Source organism: Rutilus rutilus (genome assembly GCF_951802725.1).
Source record: "Rutilus rutilus genome assembly, chromosome: 2".
NCBI classification, from domain to species: domain Eukaryota; kingdom Metazoa; phylum Chordata; class Actinopteri; order Cypriniformes; family Leuciscidae; genus Rutilus; species Rutilus rutilus.
Window position 1 is genome coordinate 48,075,222 of NC_140210.1, and position 18,706 is coordinate 48,093,927.

The window sequence follows — 18,706 nt, forward strand, 5'->3', positions numbered from 1 at the left end:
TATTTCATGATGATTATAAATACATCAACAGGAAACCATCATCACCTGATCTCGTTTCATTTTAGCTTTCTTTGCTGCTGCAAATGTGTTTGACAAACACACTGTCACAGCGGCCAAAAAAGATAAAAGATATAATAAGAGTTAAGAGCCCAACTATTGGAAACACTAATCACTCTTATGGTGACTTTAAATGAAACACATTAGAGTTAAACCTCTGTTAATTCTCAATAAAAACTTTGCCAAGTGATTTTTAAAATATACTAATTCATTCAAATGAATTGTCGTCTAGAGCCTGAGTGTCCCGCCACTGCAAAGAGAAAACGAAGAGCTGAGAGTCTCCTGCAGATCACTGGTACACTGGGTGAGGAACTGAAATTTAGTCAGATTTTACTTTTGCAATGTAAATCAGAAAGGGATCGTTTTTTTTTTTTTTTTTTTTTTTTTTTACTGTTCCCAAACCTTTCTGTTCACGGTTCATGTTTTAGGGAACATTGTCTTTCCCCCCAGTAATTCTCACCATGTTCACCTACATTGTTCATTGTCTTCTCAGCTGGTCAATACTCTGGTGAATTGAAGCAGTGCTGCATTGATGGTATGAGGGATAATAAACTCGGCTACACCTGTGAACGAAGAGCCACGTATATTGTAGATGGGCCAGAGTGTGTCCAGGCCTTCCTGCAATGCTGCAAAGAGATGAAAACCCGCAAAAACGTGAAGACAGAAGAAGAGGAAATGATTCTGGCTCGCAGTAAGTACACAGAAAAATCCCCAGTGTTAAATCTACACTGCTCAGAGCACATATGGTCCCACTCTACAGAGTGTTAAAGTTGCAGTGAAGCAGTGTTAAAGTTAATTAGATAATTAAGTGATTAATAAAGTGATAATTTGTGGTGACACCTGATGCTAATGAGCAGAATTACTGAAGGAAAGAGAAACAACTAAAGAGAAAAAAGAGAAACACAAGAACAACAACTGATGAGTGTTCCAGAAAGCAAGGTTATCTTACCATCAAATATACCCTGAACTCTCGGTTGATTAATGTATTTTTATATTTTTACTACATTACATTAAAAAATGCTTGCACTGCTTTTTTGTCACTGGTGTTACCTATATTTTAGATGACAATTCAGGCTTCCCAGAATGTAATTTGACTATTTAATTTGCATACATAATCAAATACAGAAAAAGTTTTTTGTTGTAACATTAGAAATAATTGAGGTTGAGTGATCAAAATTGAATGATCATATCCTTAAAATGCTTACTAATGAATGCAGCAACAGTTAGGTAGATACAAAAACCATATTCTATGAAACTGGGCAACTCTGATGCCAGAAAACCAATATGCCATGCGGTAACACCAGTGACGCAATGTAACACCAGTGACGCAAAGTGAAACCAATGACAAAACATACGATTATTTCAAACAATTTGATACGTTTATTAGTAATATTTTACATTACAAATAATTTCATATTCCATAAAATGTGTAAATTTAATATGAACAATAAAATAAAGGTTATTGACCAGATTAAGACCGAAAGATCAAGCCTTCTGACTAAAATGTGTCTTTCATAACACAACATTGTCATAAACAAAACATGTCCACTAGAATATTAGAAACACTTACATTGAACACAAAACTAAAACTGTTTTCCCAACAGCACTGATACGAACATTTTGTATGCAGTAAAACATGTTGATGAAATATTTCCTATACTAACTGTTCTTCACTTTTACTTGAGATATGTTTGTCTTTGCCATGTTATTGTGCTGCGTCCATCTGTTATCATTTCCGAGCCAGTCTCCATTGAAGCCACTGATGGCTTCTTCACTAGTAGCCAGTTCACATCTGACACTTTCATACATTCAGGTGCTCCTTAAAGTACTTCCAGATACTGTGGTCAATCTGAACTGATCTTTTGTTCACTGGCAGCGGCTCTGGCATCAGACAAACAATCTGGTCATCTCCATAACAGTTGATATCATCTCTTAGGCTTGGCCAGTATAACTTGTTTACTCCATTCCTGTGCATGCACTTAACTTTCACATTATGTTCTTCGACATCCAGTATAATGCCAGGGTATGGTTGTTCGTCATAGTTCACAATGCACCACTGTCCACTGTGGTGAGACTCGATGACATCTGGACGAAGTGGAGCTGAGGTATCCGGGTTGATGACACCTGGTTGATGTGGAGGTGAGAGATCACGGCCATTAGCCAACACTGTCGGGAGGGTGACTTCTTGGAGTCCATAACATGGGCAATCCCACACGCCTTCCACTGCTTGGCAGATGCAACTTCAAGTCTCTAAATTTTAGGATGCCAGGTGTGATACTTATAACCTGGTGCATTCGCATGGTTCCTTTTATGGTTACCAGATGTACCCCAGACATCATCTGTGCCTTTCTTTCCACCTCTTCCTCGCTGACATAATACAACTGTATTTGACTGCCAGAGTTCCTCAACTCCTGGTAGAAAGACATTGCATCCGTTATGTCTCTCCCGTGGTGGACCAAGAGGTCGGCTGACCTCTTTAATGAACCCCCCACTCCATCCGGGGCACCCTTTCCGTGACTGGCCTCGAAAAAGTTCCATGTAGTCCCCTGGAAGCCCTTGTTGTAGGGTTCCGTGCAAACCATGTAAAAGTTGCCCTTCTGTTTATATTGTGTGGCTGGACCATCACTGAAGAAGTGAAGGTGTTGCACGGCAGGGTACTGATGTTTTATCATGTCCAGGATGGGGTCCAGGTAAGCCCATATGGCTGCTGGATCATGCCTTCTGCTGGGTGAGATGGTGCAGAAGAAGATGGGGGGCTCCTTCCCCACATAGAGGACACCAGTGTGGAGCGTCACTTGCTTGTGTGACCCCCCAAAGTGAACTGACTGGATCTCTGAAGCGTACTTGCAAGTGAAGTTCTCACTAAAGTCTATATGGATCAGGCAATCATTGGTCAGGTTTTCCCTCAGGGTCCGGTAGATGCTGTACTGCCATCTGATGTTGAACAGATGTCTCCTGAATTTAAAGAGCCTATTTTGGAATTGGTTCACCAGCTCTTCCTCTGTTATGGTTATATCCTTCTTCACAGTGATTAAGCTACACAGCAAAAACTCCAGTGTTAAATTAACACTCCTGGGAGTACATGTGAGACCACACTTGTAGAGTGTAAAGTGTTAAAATATGAGTGTTAAATTAACACTCAAGAGTGTTAAAGTTAATGAGATAATTAAGTGATTAATTGAGTGATGATTGATCATTATTGAAGACACCTGATGTTAACAAGCAGAATCACTGAAGGAGAAAATCACAAATTGTAAGCCACCATTATGGCGATGATTGTTTGCTTTAGTTGGGCTCTTGACCCTTAAATTATTAACTTTAGATTTTGTTTGGTTGTTGTATCTGAGTTATAACTGCCAGATGAACAAAGAAAAAATGTGATCTGATGGTTTTGGTTATATTATGACAATCATCATTTGAACTTGATCACTGAACTCATATTTCTGACTTAGATTTATGTTGTTGGTTACAGCACAACTGTGATTCTGCATAAATATCCAGAATTTTAGATATAATACAAAGGACTTCTTAAAAGTTGTTTTGAAAAAAAAAAATCTTTCTTTTAGGCACACACAGACGTCAAGATTCAGTCAATGCATCTCAACAATGGTGACGAGCAGAATATTCAATTAGGAAAAGTAAATTACATAGACCAGGGGTGCCCAATCCTGCTCCTGGTGATCGACTGTCCTGCACAGTTCATCTCCAACCCTAATCAAACACACCTGCCTTTAATTTTCAAGTGATCCTGGCGTGCTCTGAAGACCTTAATTGGTTGCTTCAGGTGTGTTTAATTAGGGTTGGAGATGAACTGTGCAGGACAGTCGATCGCCAGGAGCAGGATTGGGCACCCCTGACATAGACAATTCAGATCATAATTTATTCATACCGCAATGCATGATGGGAGCCATTAATGAGTTGTGATTGGTGGCAGCCACTGCAACATGCTTTATTATTGTCACCATTGTTGAGATTCACAGGCTGATTATTGATGTCTGTGTTTCTAAATAAATTCATTAATTTGAAAGTCTTTTGATCAGAACAATGTTAATTAAATATTTTGGATTACATGAAAAATACTGATAATCATATGCTGTAGAATCACAGAGCTGCTGTAATTAACAAATCCAAACTATCTCAAAAGTTTAGTTTTTCAGATCACAACATGATTATGTCAAAACATAACCAACACTATCAGATCACATTTTTTCTTTGTTCATCTGACTGTTATAAATCAATAACAGCAGACAAACAAAATTTAAAGTACACATATAATGGTCTAGAGCCCAACTAAAGCAAACAATCATCACCATAACGGTGGCTTACAATTTGTGATTTTCTCCTTCAGTGATTCTGCTTGTTAACATCAGGTGTCTTCAATAATGATCAATCATCACTCAATTAATCACTTAATTATCTCATTAACTTTAACACTCTTGAGTGTTAATTTAACACTCATATTTTAACACTTTACACTCTACAAGTGTGGTCTCATATGTACTCCCAGGAGTGTTAATTTAACACTGGAGTTTTTGCTGTGTACTTTTCTCTTGTTCTTCATTTGCTCTGGTGTGCTCTATCTTCTCCAGACACCACTGGGTGAGCGACACCTCTTTGTTGGATTGCTGTCTGGCCGGTGGTACAGTGGAGTATTCACATTTTTGGCATTCACCATAAGCACATGTCTTTGAATTGTTACAGACTGTGCTATCTGCCATCTCCTCCAGATTGATAGACAGTGAAAGACCAAGTTTGTGAATTTTTTCCACCATAAACTGTAGGTTCTCATGGGTCTTGCACTGGCAAGTTTCTCGGTCTCTCTCCTTCGGTGTCACCACCCAAAATGGTCTCTCCCTACAGAAGAAGGCATATGAAATGTTTCCAAATTTCCTGTGAAGGTTTTTCTGGGAATCACAAAGGAGCCTTCTCTGTTTCTTAATTTTTCTTAGTGTGATTGTGTTTTTCTTGCCAGGGGTTTGCCTGCTGACATCATCTCTTAGGTAGAACTGTCTTACAGCTCTCGTTTATTTCGGCCAAACTTGTTTGTCGAGCTCTGTTTTGTGGCTTCCAGGCTTTGTATGAAAAACCAATCATCTGCTCGCACAACTTTTTGAATTTGTATTTCTTTATCAGCTTTCCTGTCAGTACATTTACAACCCCCTGTTTGGCTTTGTCTGCTTTGTACTTTGCTCTTAGATCCCCCAAGAGAGCATAATGGAAGTTTAAAGTTCTTCTAATTGATGAAGAGGCAGGACAGACTTGTAGAGTGCTTCTCGTCTTCGTTCTTGGACTTTCAATGTCTTGATTTTTACCCTGCAAACGGTTACAACGTTTCTTGTATTTGTGGTATACACTGTTAACCCTTGCTGTAAAATTCTGACAATATCATACCATTTTCCATTAAAACAGTAATATACCGTAGAAAATAAAAGTAGCCTACAGGAATATACTGTGAATTAACAGTGCTCAAAGTCGACACTCAGAGGCTGTTTTCCCAATCACACCCTATACCCTCATTCACTATTCCCTACATTAGTTCACTAATATAGTCCACTTGAATGAAAAGAAGTGAGTGAATTGAGATACTGATGAACACCTGATAAGCAGAATCACTGAAGGACAGAGAAACAAGAACAGAAAAAAGAGAAACACAAAAACTACAACTGACTTCCAGCCACACTGAGTGTGAAACCAGTTTACAAACCAGTTTACGATTATTTCTTTCATACATGTACAAAAGTTCTTGTTGAGAATTAACAGAGATTTAGTTATTAATAAAATTTGTTGTCACCATGATGGAGATCAGTATTTGCTTTAGTTGGTCTCTTGTCCCTGGACTTCTTACCATTAATTTCTCTCTGACTGCTGTAACGGTGAGTTTATAAAACACATTTGTTATGGCAAGAAAAAGTCAAGAGGAAGATGATTAGGTGTTTTTATTTTTTTGTGATGATGTCACAATCATCCTGGACATGCCTGATTTTCAGATTTTTCCTGTATATAGTCATTGAAATTATTGTTATCTCATATTTAGCATATATCTGTGAATCTACTAAATGAAATCAATATTTCTATAATCAGGTCTTCTGAAGAATATTGTAATCATATAGTGCATTCAATTTTATTTTACTCCTGCTTGGCTCAGACACACACAGATATCAACAATCAGCATATGAATCTCAACAATGGTGAAAAGTTTCATGTCGCAATGCATGCTGGGTTCCAGGATAATATAAAACTCCCAGCATGCACTGCTGCATGAATAATAATAATAATAAAAAAGAAATATTGCCACCATTGTTGAGATTCATGTGCTAAATTGTGATATCTCGGTGTTTCTAAAACACAGTGTAGCTCTGTTTCTCTGGTTGTGCATCATGTGTTAAAAAAAAAAGAGTCATTGTATCTTATTGCTGCGTTTTCACAGTGGTGGTAATGTAACACTTTTGATTGAGGATTAAACTCTGAATAAGTGAGAATGAATTCCTTAGTGAATAAACAGACAATATGATGATTTTGTCATCATAATCATTATAACTGCAGTCATTCATAAACTGTGTGTGCACAAGTGTGACTTGCAAAAACACAGCTCAAGCAGCAAAAGAAAAACTAATGTTTTAGCATCAGCATCCCAACTAAAGCAAGCACTGATCTCTATAGCGGTAACTTCAAACCAAACATTTTCAATTAAACATCTCAATAACAACTTATGTAGATGTATGACAGAAATAAAGTCATACTGGTTAATAATAAGTGTAATAATGTGTAATGGCTGAAAGTCAGTTGTATTTTGTGTGTTCCTCTTTCCTTCAGTGATTCTGCTTGTTAACAGCAGGTGTTCATCACTAATGCTCAACAATCACTTGCATATTCTCTTAATTATCTCACTGCAACACTGTCTCAGTGTTACTTTTACTCTTTGTAGTGTGGATTTTCCTGTGGAGTTGAAAGGGTTAACAGTGTTAGATAAAAAGACACACCCACAAAATATATTTTAACAGTAATAAACTGTAAGTTATAAAACAGGTATATACTGGCAACACTGTTATAAGATAATTTTTTTTTTTTTTTTTTTTTTTGCACTGATAAGGAAAAAAACGAGCCTATCGCGCCGGCGCGATAGCCGACCTCAGGAGGTTAATTAACAGCCGGTGACTGTGTAGTTGCTGATCCAGTGGAAATCTTTTATGTGCAATAGTTTTTTGTGGTTTCAAATGAAATAAATTCACAGTAATACTTTGCTCACATTATTTATGCATTATAAATTGTAGTTAATACATTTAAATGACAGTTGGTCAATTTAAGCCAGTTGGTTTCTGCAAGTGAAATTAGTTAACTCCAGTTTTAGTGCATTTTTACAGTAACATACTGTAGATTACAGTAAAGAACTGTACAATTAACAGTATATTACTAAAAAACCTGGTAAGGTCTAACAGTGTATGATACAATTTAAAAATATGTAGGCTAGGCTATTATAGGCTATTATAGTTTGGATTATTTTTTTATAATATCCCATGAGTCCTAATAAATGCAATTTCAACTATTTCTGAAGTGCTTCTTTTATAAAGTGCACCGCTTTCTCACATAACGAGAGAATAATTTATTCTCGAGCCATCGACATCAACCAATTCAGCGCCATTGCCACGGACAGCACCGGGTAACATCGCACATAAGAAGGTATATCTTAAGCAGCTTCCTATAGTATGGTTCGGGGAACACGCCTACACAGCAAAAACGATACTTGGTTACTCACGTAACCTCGGTTCTCTCTAGAGAGGGAACGAGTATTGCGTAAGCTTGCTTATGCTGCGGGAAAAGTCTTCTTTTCTCGAGATACTGAAGCCAAAAATTATCCTTAATTTCATATTTTGTCAACGCAGTGCAGCTGCGGGCAGCTGAGCTAGAGCGGCATACTGCACGCTCATTGGCTGCCGCGCGGCAACTGCTTAAGCCTACCAGTGAGCCTGGCGTGACGTCACGCCCAATGAGGGCGCGCGCGCCCTCGCGCGTCACAGCCCGCCAGAATGGGCGGCGTCAGAGCGTATATAAGGAAGGCTCGTAGGCTATATTCTCTGTTTTCTGTCGAATGAAGCGACACTATCTATAGGCTTTAAGCACGGCAGGGAACGCAATACTCGTTCCCTCTCTAGAGAGAACCGAGGTTACGTGAGTAACCAAGTATCGTTCTCTTACGAGAGGTTCTCTCGTATTGCGTAAGCTTGCTTACGCTGCGGGAACCCCTTGTCCACGCCGTGCGCGCCTAACGATCACATATGACTCTTTATGAAAAGCATAGAGGTGAAATGACAGGTGGCCAGCGGTGCGGGCCAACACACGTTCATAAGCACACCTAGGGAACACAAGAACGGCATGGCCGGTCTATGCATACTGATACCCTGAGCGTGCAGCTCAACAGACAAGCTAATCGATAATACAGCCTGCGCACATGAGCAGGACATGAACACGACTAGACTGACAGAAGTTTAGCCTGCAGGGCGGGAACTTCCAGGTTATAAAACCTAACAAATGTAGAGGGGGACGCCCAGCCTGCCGCCATACAAATGTCATGAATGGAAATCCCCCTGGACCATGCCCACGATGAGGCCATGCCTCTGGTGGAATGAGCCCGTATGCCCAACGGACATTGCAGGTCTTTTGACGCATATGCTGCTGCAATAGCATCCACAATCCATCTGGATAGCGTCTGTTTCGAGGCGGCGCGACCCTTAGCGCGCCCTCCAAACGAGACGAAAAGCTGCTCTGAGAGCCTGAAGGCTGCAGAGCGCATGACATAACACCTTAACGCCCTGACCGGGCAAAGGCGGTTAACACCCTCCTCACTGCCGGATGACGGCAGGGCCGATAGGGTGATGACTTGAGCCCTAAAGGGAGTACCTAACACTTTGGGGACATAACCGTGCTTCGGTTTGAGAATGGCTAACGAGTCGTTAGGTCCAAACTCGAGGCACGACGCGCTGACGGACAGCGCATGCAAATCACCCACTCGTTTGACTGAAGCCAGAGCTAGCAGAAAAACAGTTTAAGCGTCAATTATTTCAACTCCACAGAGTCCAAAGGCTCGAAGGGATGCACTTTTAGGGACTCTAGGACCAGAGACAGGTCCCAAATAGGGACTGACGGGGGCCGAGGAGGGTTCATCCTCCTGGCCCCGCGCAGAAAGCGGGTAATGAGTTCGTTCCTGCCCAGCGAGCGGCCGCGCGCCGAATCGGCGAACGCTGCTATGGCCGCGACGTACACCTTGAGCGTGGAGGGGGACCTGCCCGCGTCCAACATCTCTTGGAGAAAGTTTAATACCTGTGGGACTCCACAGGACTGAGCATTAGAACCCTTTTCCACACACCATTTGCTAAACACCGACCATTTAGACGCATAGAGCCGCCTCGTCGAGGGGGCTCTGGACTGCGTGATCGTGTTAATTACCCCTTCTGGCAGATCAACGAATATCCGTTGATTTCCCACGCATGCAGAGACCATTGCTCTGGATGGGGATGCAGAATCGATCCTCGGGCTTGAGAGAGAAGATCTCTCCTCACCGGAATCGGCCATGGGGCTGTGTCTGCCAGTCTCATTAGCTCGGGGAACCACGGTTGGTTTTCCCAGCGCGGAGCTATGAGGAGCACTGCGCAGTCCGCCTCCCCGATCCTCGCTAGCACTTGAGGCAGCATCGAGATCGGGGGGAACGCATACAGCGGAACGCTGGGCCAGGTCTGGGCCAGCGCGTCCTCGTGTTTTGAGAAAAACCTCTGGCACTGAGCGTTCTCGCTCGCGGCGAAGAGGTCGATCTCCGCTTCGCTGAAACGACGCCAAAGCGTTTGGACCGTCTGGCGGTGTAGAGACCATTCCCCTGGGGGAACGTTGTCCCTGGACAGTCTGTCCGGGCCGTCGTTCAGACGACCGGGTACATGAGCTGCCCTTAGGGAGCGCAGCGGGCCCTGAGCCCAGGATAGGAGGCGCTCTGTGAGAGCGCGCAGGGTTCTGGATCTGATTCCGCCCTGGCGGTTCACGTTAGACACCACTGACATGTTGTCCGAGCGAACTAGCACATGGTGTCCCCGTAGAAGCGGTAGAAAGTGCTTCAGCGCTTTCTCGACCGCCAGCATCTCTAGACAGTTTATGTGAAGGCTTTTCTCCGTATTCGACCATGGGCCGCAAATCGGACTGCCCTCGTGAGTCGCTCCCCAACCCATGTTGGACGCGTCTGTCGAGACCACTTTGCGGTGTGCGATGACCCCCATCGTCACTCCCCGCTGATACCATTCTGCCGCCAGCCAGGGCTGCAGGGCTGAGACACAGCGCTGAGTCACTCTGACTGGTGCACGGCCCGAAAACCATGCATTGCGGGGCACTTCCGACTTTAGCCAGCATTGAAGCGGGCGCATTCGAAGTAAACCCAGCTGCAGGACCGCTGCGGCTGACGCCATATGGCCCAAAAGCCTCTGAAAGGTTTTCAGGGGAAAAACTTTCCCCACTTGAATGGAAGCGGCGAGGTGTCGAACACAGCGTGCGCGCTGTGTTGACAATCTGGCCGTCATCGCCGCCGAATCCAGATCTATACCCAGAAAAGTGATAGACTGGCTGGGGGTTAGAGAGCTCTTGTCCCAGTTCACGGAAAGACCCAGGCTTTCCAAATGACCGAGAAGCGCTATCTTGTGAGAAACTAGTTCCTCTGTTGAGTGCGCTATAATGAGCCAATCGTCCAGATAGTTCAGAATTCGCATTCCCTTCGATCTCAGGGGTGCGAGAGCCGCATCCATGCACTTCGTAAATGTACGGGGTGCCAGGGACAGGCCGAACGGCAGGACGGTGTACTGATATACCTGACCGTCGAAGGCGAATCTCAAGAATGGCCTGTGACGGGGTATAATCTGAATCTGAAAATACGCGTCTTTCAGATCGAGAGAGATGAACCAGTCCCCCGGGCGAATCTGCGCGAGGATTTGACTGGTCGTGAGCATTTTGAACGGTCGTTTCACGAGCGCTTTGTTCAAATGTCTCAGATCTAATATAGGTCTGAGCGCTCCGCCCTTCTTGGGTACGAGGAAATAACGGCTGTATAAGCCTGCCTCGGTAACCGGCGGGTGAACTCGTTCTATCGCCCCTTTGTGCAGCAAATGTGCTATTTCTGCGTGAAGCAGATGAGCTGCATCCGCCTTCACTTGAGTCTCGACCCGGGCGCGAAAGCGCGGGGGGCGGCGGCGAGCGAATTGAAGCGAATAGCCCTTTATCACTGTGTTTAGTACCCACTTCGACACTCCCGGAATAGCTTTCCATGCATTCGCACTCATAGCTAGGGGTCGAATCGCCTCCGGGTCCCGCCCGCCGCACAGCGCGGGACAGGGAGCCTGTGGCGGTATGTGCGCGAGTCGCGCAGTGACAGTGAGGGGAGACGGGGGCTCGCTGATAGCGGCAGCCGGCTGAGTGACGCTGTGAGAGAGCGTTGTGTGTGACGGCTCGCGGCGCAGAAGCGGGGCGGGCTCGTTAGTGTTCACATGAGAGTGTGCGTGCTGTGTAGCGGGCACAGGGCTCTTTATTAACACACAGCCGGTGGCGGATTGCTCTGGACCCCGAATGTGTGAGACAGAGCGAGCACTGTGTAGGTGTGAGCACTGGGGCGTGGGCACGTGACCTACAACTAACACTCGAGCGGCCGTAGCACGCTTTATGTGAGTGCACTCTGTGGGGTACACAGGGGAGATTGTGCTTGTGTGTAGCAATGAACACTGGGACGTGGGCATGTTTACTACACTCATAACACTGACGGCGTGAGCCGAATGACCAGATTTTACACTCTTTATTTGATTTATCTGGGTCGCCGTAAAAACGGCGTTTGTGTGCAGGCGAGAGAGTTGAGAAACTGGCTCGTTGGCTGCGGTGGACACTACTGCAGTAGCCTTTATCAAGGGGACTGGCAGAGGGATACAAGTTAGCTTTGACGGCGGTCCGGCCGCGGCGGGACTCAACCGTCTTTTCCTCCCGACGAGTGCTAGGAGGACTTCGCAGGCTCGGGTTTCAGCGAAACTCTAGGCCGGGGACCCCGCGGGGGTAGCGGCCTGTGCTGGCTGGTGGAGCGGGACCTGGGTCGGCCGCGCTGGCGCTGCTGCGAAGCTGGAGGTCGAGACGGGCGCTGCGTGCAGGAGGCTGAGTGTTAGAGCGGCCTGCAGCGGAGCTCGACGGCTTGGAGAACTTGAAGGACCGCCATTGTGTGCAGGGCTGAGGCGGCTTGTCCAGCGGCGGAGAAAGCGCGGCTGACAAACGCCGAAGTAGTCCTGCAGGCCTTAGACGGGAGGGCAGTCTTTGAGCGCCATCTCGAGGATGGGGGGCAAAGATGCGCTGCAACCGCCTGTTCGACCGGTGGGATCCGGTCATACCCCTTCTCCGTGGCTCCGTCCACGCGGGAAAGAGCTGATGAGGCCGGAGAGCGGAGTCTGGCCGAAACTGGAGCATTCCACGATTTAGCAAGCTCCTCGTGAAGCTCCGGTAGAAAAGGCGCTGGTCTGGACGCTGGAGCTTGTCGACTGGCGGGCAGGAAGCAACCGTCGAGCCTGTTGGGCGGTGGCACCACTGGCGGAGACCATTCGAGGCCCAGGTGCTCGACTGCCAAAGTGAGGAGGCGGAGAAGCTCGGCGTCCACACTGGCGTGAGTCCTGCTGGACGCTCTGGTGGAGGAGGCGGAGCGGACAGAACCGGACCATCCCTCGCTGTCCGACGCCATTAAAGAGCACGTGTCCAGTAGCGCGTTGTCATCCGCTTCATCCCCTGAGGCGACGGCATCGAGGGCGAGAGCCGTCGGCTGCGCGTCGGGAAGCGGGGGCGGAGAGGGAGAGAGCGAGGCTCGCGGGAGAGGCTCCGGCGAGGCCCTGGCTCGAGTCTCGGGCTCCGGTGGTCGTTGAGAGCGGCGTTTCTTCTTTCGCGGCCCAACGACGGTTGGAGCAGGCTCTGTGAAGAGGGCGAGTCGAGCCCGCAGGGTCGACATCGGCAGCTCTTCACAGAAGGCGCAGCCGCCCGTGGAAAGCACGACGGCTGCGTGGTCCCGGCCCAGGCAGAGAGCGCAGATAAGATGGCGGTCTCTGTCGCTGAGCGTAGAGCGGCATGAGCCGCACGTGGTGCGAGGCATTTGCAACAACGCCTCCGCTCTTTTAGATAGTGCTGCGGAAGCAAAAAACACAGAAAAGAGCTTTGCAAAGGATATCGCCGGATAGCTGAGCTGGCACGGCAGGCTGAAGGCGGCGAAGATTCGTCCGGCTTCCTCAGGCTGTCCTAAGCTGGCTCGTTAGCTGTTCCTTGCAGGACAACGGCGACGGCTTCCTCTCAGAGTTCAGCGATGCGAGTGCTTCGCTGAAAAGACAGAAATCAGAGAATATAGCCTACGAGCCTTCCTTATATACGCTCTGACGCCGCCCATTCTGGCGGGCTGTGACGCGCGAGGGCGCGCGCGCCCTCATTGGGCGTGACGTCACGCCAGGCTCACTGGTGGGCTTAAGCAGTTGCCGCACGGCAGCCAATGAGCGTGCAGTATGCCGCTCTAGCTCAGCTGCCCGCAGCTGCACTGCGTTGACAAAATATGAAATTAAGGATAATTTTTGGCTTCAGTATCTCGAGAAAAGAAGACTTTTCCCGCAGCGTAAGCAAGCTTACGCAATACGAGAGAACCTCTCGTAAGAGAACCCCAGTGTTAAATCAACACTGCTCAGAGCACATATGGTCCCACTCTACAGAGTGTTAAAATTAACACTGAAGCAGTGTTAGAGTTAATTAGATAATTAAATAATTAATTGAGTGATGATTGAGCATTGAAGACACCTGATGATAACAAGCAGAATCACTGAAGGAAAGAGAAACACAAGAACTACAACTGACTTCAGCCACAGCCTTAAATTAATTCAGATGAAGATAAAAATACATTAAATCTGTAAAGATCTCAGCAGAGGAGGATTAAACAACTCCACAAACAGCATTACCAGCCTCACTTATTACTAACCAGACCAGAGGTGGAAAGTCCAGGTTCAGAAAGTAAAAGTCCTCTTCAGTATTTTGTTCCAATCACCTGGATTTGTTAATTCAGCAGGAGAGAGAACTAATTAGTGAAATCAGCTGCACAGCAAAAACTCCAGTGTTAATTGAACTCTCCTGGGAGTTTATTTGACTCCAGACTCAAGAGTGTTAAAGTTAATGAGCTAATTAAGTGATTGACTGAGTGATGATTGACCATTATTGAAGACACCTGATGTTAACAAGCAGAATCAACAAAGGAGAAAAATCACAGTTTTAGTCACCATTGTGGAGATCAGTGTTTGCTTTAGTTGGGCAGTTGACCTTTAAATGTTTAACTTTAGATTTTGTTTCGCTGCTGTATCTGAGTTATAACAGCCAGATGAACAAAGAGAAAAGGTGAACAGGAGGTGTTGGTTATATTTTAACAATCATCACTAGACCTGAATCACTGAACTCATTTAGAGCCTAATCTCTGACTTAAATGTATATTGGTCATTACAGTATCACTGTGATTCTACAGAATAAGATCCAGATTTTTCAATATAATTCAAATGATTTCTTAAAAGTTGTTCTAATAATAATAAAAGTAAAAATTCTTTCAGGCACACACAGACATCAAGAATCAGTGTATGAATCTCAACAATGGTGACAAAAAGAATATTCAATTAGGAAAAGGAAATTACTGAGACAATTCAGATCATAATTTATTCATGCAGCAATGCACGATGGGAGCCATGAACGAGGTTTGATTGGTGGCACCCAGAATGCACTGCAACATGCTTTATTATTGTCACCATTGTTGAGACTCACAGGCTGATTATTGATGTCTGTGTGTCCAAATAAAATTCTCTTTCAAAGTCTTTTGATCAGAACAACTTTTAAGAAATCTTTTTGATTATATTGAAAACGCTGAAAATAGTATACTGTAGAATCACAGGCTGTTGTAATCAACAAGGTAAACCTATCTCTATAAATGAGTTTTGTGATTCAGGTCAAATGATGATTGTTAAAACATAACCAACACCACCTGATCAGCTTTTTTCTTTGCTCATCTGAGAGTTATAACTCAGATACAACAGCCAAACAAAATATAAAGTTATTAGTTTAAGGGTCAAGAGCCCAACTAAAGCAAACACTGATCACAATAATGATGACTTCAAAAAAGAGATTTTCTCCTTTGGTGATTCTGCTTGTTAACATCAGGTGTCTTCAATAATGCTCAATCATCACTCAATCAATCACTAAATTATCTCGTTAACTTTAACACTCTTGAGTCTGGAGCCAAATAAACTCCCAGGAGAGTTCATTTAACACTGGAGTTTTTGCTGTGTGAGTTCATGGGTGGAATAAACATATGGCAGGACTTTTACTTTCTGACCCCTGGACTTTCCACCTCTGAACCAGACTGACTTTATTTCTGTCATATATCTATTAGGGCTGGGCGATATATCGCATGGCATTGACACTGCTCAGAGCACATATGGTCCCACTCTACAGAGTGTTAAAATTAACACTGAAGCAGTGTTGAAGTTAATGAGATAATTAAGTTAACACTGAAGCAGTGTTGAAGTTAATGAGATAATTAAGTGATTAATTAAGTGATGATTGGCCATTAGTGGTGACACCTGATGATAACAAGCAGACTCACTGAAGGAAAGAGAAACACAAGAACTACTGACTTCGAGCCATTATTGCACTTATTATTTTAACAGTTTGACTTTATTTCTGTCATACATCTACACACGGTCTTATTTAGATTTAACCCTTTCACACGTACGATCACACCGGTGTGATCAGTCTTGGCTGGTCCCTGGAGCGTACGATCACACCGGTGTGATTAGAACGGTCAGTGCATCACGTGATCAACTGCTAAATTCAAATGTGCTTTCGCGCGTTGGCTGGCGCTGAGCCAGAGACAGGCGAGCTCAGAGCTGTCATAAATCACAACTTTTCAGTGTTTTCAACCACATAATGTTTATTTTAGATTTCAGACATATAAGTACTAAAAAAACAGTACATTTAGAGTTTGTAAAATACACACTGATGTCAAAGGAAAAGGCAATAATAATCCTTTCCATTATAATTAGACACGTTTTAATAAGATACACATTGTGTAAGTAACTTTAAAGTTTACTCTATTCTTCTCCCAGTTCACAAGCCATTTCGGGAGAAGTGGATGAATTCACGTGTTGTAAATCCAACAGATCCTATTCTCTGCGTCTGCGGCACAAACTAAAATGGCGGCGCCCATCGCGCATACAGCTCAACTAACGCGATCGTTATAAAGGTGTTTAAACAACAAAACACTTCCACTTGCATATATTTGACAATCGGAATATCAGATATTTCATGCCATATCTAACAAATGTGTGAATATTTTGAATAAAAAAGGGAAAATGACATAAAAGCAGATCATCATTCATTCAGCTCTGTTGTTGCTGCGTTGTGTCACGTGACAAGCAATGACGCGTCACCATGGCAACCATAAAGCGACACGGTCTAAATAACGGTCGCCTTGAAAAACTCACGCTGGGGGGTCAGCCAGAATATTTTAAACTTACGTTTGAAAGGGTTAACAGAAGTTTAGATGGTAATGTTTTATGGAATGTTTCGTTTCATGTCACCATTATGGTGGTCAGTGTTTGCTTTAGTTGGGCTCTTGACCCTTTACTTTTGACCATTAGTATTTCTCTGGCTGCTCCAACTCTGTGTTTATAAAGCATATGTGTTGTGGCAAAAGAAGCTATGACTTTGGCTGTGTTTCCTGAAAGCATCGCAAGCCTAATTTGATCGTACAGACTATTTGTTGCAGTTGGTCTGCAATCAAGTAAGGCTTAAGATGCTTTTGGAAATGCAGCCCTGGTTATGATTTGATGATGAAATTACTAGTGACCTGATTCAATGATGGCACCCATCATTATAAACTGATTATCCACATGTTTTATTAATTTTTCACTACAGTAGTTACTTCCAATAATATTTTAATGATCTGAGCGTTTTAAAATCACACACAGACATCAAGAATCTACATATGAATCTCAACAATGGTGACAATCAAACAAATGCTTAATGTTGCAGTGCATGATGGGAGCCACCAATCAGAACGCATCAATGGCTGACATCATGCATTGCAGCATGAATAAATTATGCAGCTGAATTGTCCTGTAATTTTCATTGTTTTTTCTGTTTGCTTTTATTTAGCTATTGTTTTGTTCTGACTTTAGTAGCTTGTTTTGTGATGTTCAGGGTTGATCTGTTTGTCACTAGTTTGTTTATTGTCACCATTGTTGAGATTCATATGCTGATTCTTGATGTCTGTGTGTTTTAACACAACAACTTCTTTGCACAAAGTATTTTCACAATTTTTCATATTGCTGTTGGATCTCAAACTGTAGAATCTCAGAGCTACAATCACCAATACTAAAATGAGACATCAAGCATAGTCAAAGATTTAGACTTTGAATGACATCAGTGAATCAGGTCACTACATGATGATAATGTCATTATCATCAAAACATATTGTGAGCAGGTCATGTTTTCTCTTGCAATAACAAATGTGCTTTATAAACACAATGTTGGAACAGTCAGAGAAAAACTAATATTAACAAAATGAAAAGGGTCAAGAGCCCAACTAAAGCAAACACTGACATAAAACATTACCGTCTAAACTTCTGTTGAATCTCAAGAACTTTTGTCGATGTATGACAGAAATAAAGTCAAACTGGTAATAATAAATGCAACAATGTGTAATGACTCGAAGTCAGTTGTAGTTCTTGTGTTTCTCTTTTTTCTGTTATTGTTTTTTCTCTTTCCGTCAATGATTCTGCTTATTAACATCAGGTGTCACCACTAATGGCCAATCATTTAATTAATCACTTAATTATCTTATTAACTTCAACACTGCTTCAGTGTTAATTTTAACACTCTGTAGAGTGGGACCTTATGTGCTCTGAGCAGTGTTGATTTAACACTGGGGTTTTTACTGTGTAGAAATGGTATACCTTCAGTTAAGTTACACCTTAAGAGTCTTCGTAGCGCACTAAGAGACAACGTTATCGGGAAAACCAGCCCAGACCCTTTTAGGGCAGAAAAAAAAATGAGTAAAGCCATACAAATACAATAGGGTCCCTAATACATTTTTACTTGACTTGATTGATGTGTCCTTTTGCTCTAAAATGTATATTCTGTCACATTTTTATCTATTACAACAGGTGATGATGATGATGACTATTATACAGACTCTGATGAGATCGTGTCACGTACTCAGTTCCCTGAGAGTTGGCTTTGGGAAGAGATTGATCTATGTGAAAATTGGTGAGTAGGAGACTTTTAGACAAAAGCCGTCAGTTGAGCCCCGTTCACACCACTAGTGACTTATCTCAAATTATCAAATTATCTCATTCAACTTGAGCTGTTGGTGACACAGTGTGTGTGAATCTGATAGTAAACAACCATTTGAAGAGTACTGCAACAGTTTTTCTTTTATTTTTCCTCATATCTCAGTCCAGCACCAGTCAGAGATAAAGTGATCCACCTGAAAGACTCTATTACTACCTGGCAGATCTTGGCTGTCAGTCTGTCACCAACACTTGGTAAGATGAAGCTGCAAACACAGGATAAATGGTCTGAAAAACAT

General features: G+C 43.6%; 1 protein-coding gene across 2 annotated transcripts in view; it reads left to right on the top strand.

Moving 5' to 3' along the window:
- The window catches only part of LOC311283413 (complement C3-like), a 175,768-nt gene that overhangs the window by 60,982 nt on the left and 96,080 nt on the right, over positions 1-18,706 (top strand). For both annotated transcript variants that reach the window (XM_084397780.1, XM_084397779.1), the window contains exons 16-19: positions 290-361; positions 551-748; positions 18,282-18,384; positions 18,574-18,662. In XM_084397780.1, coding sequence (XP_084253906.1) covers positions 290-361; positions 551-748; positions 18,282-18,384; positions 18,574-18,662 — 462 coding nt within the window. The remainder of the gene's footprint in view (positions 1-289; positions 362-550; positions 749-18,281; positions 18,385-18,573; positions 18,663-18,706) is intronic.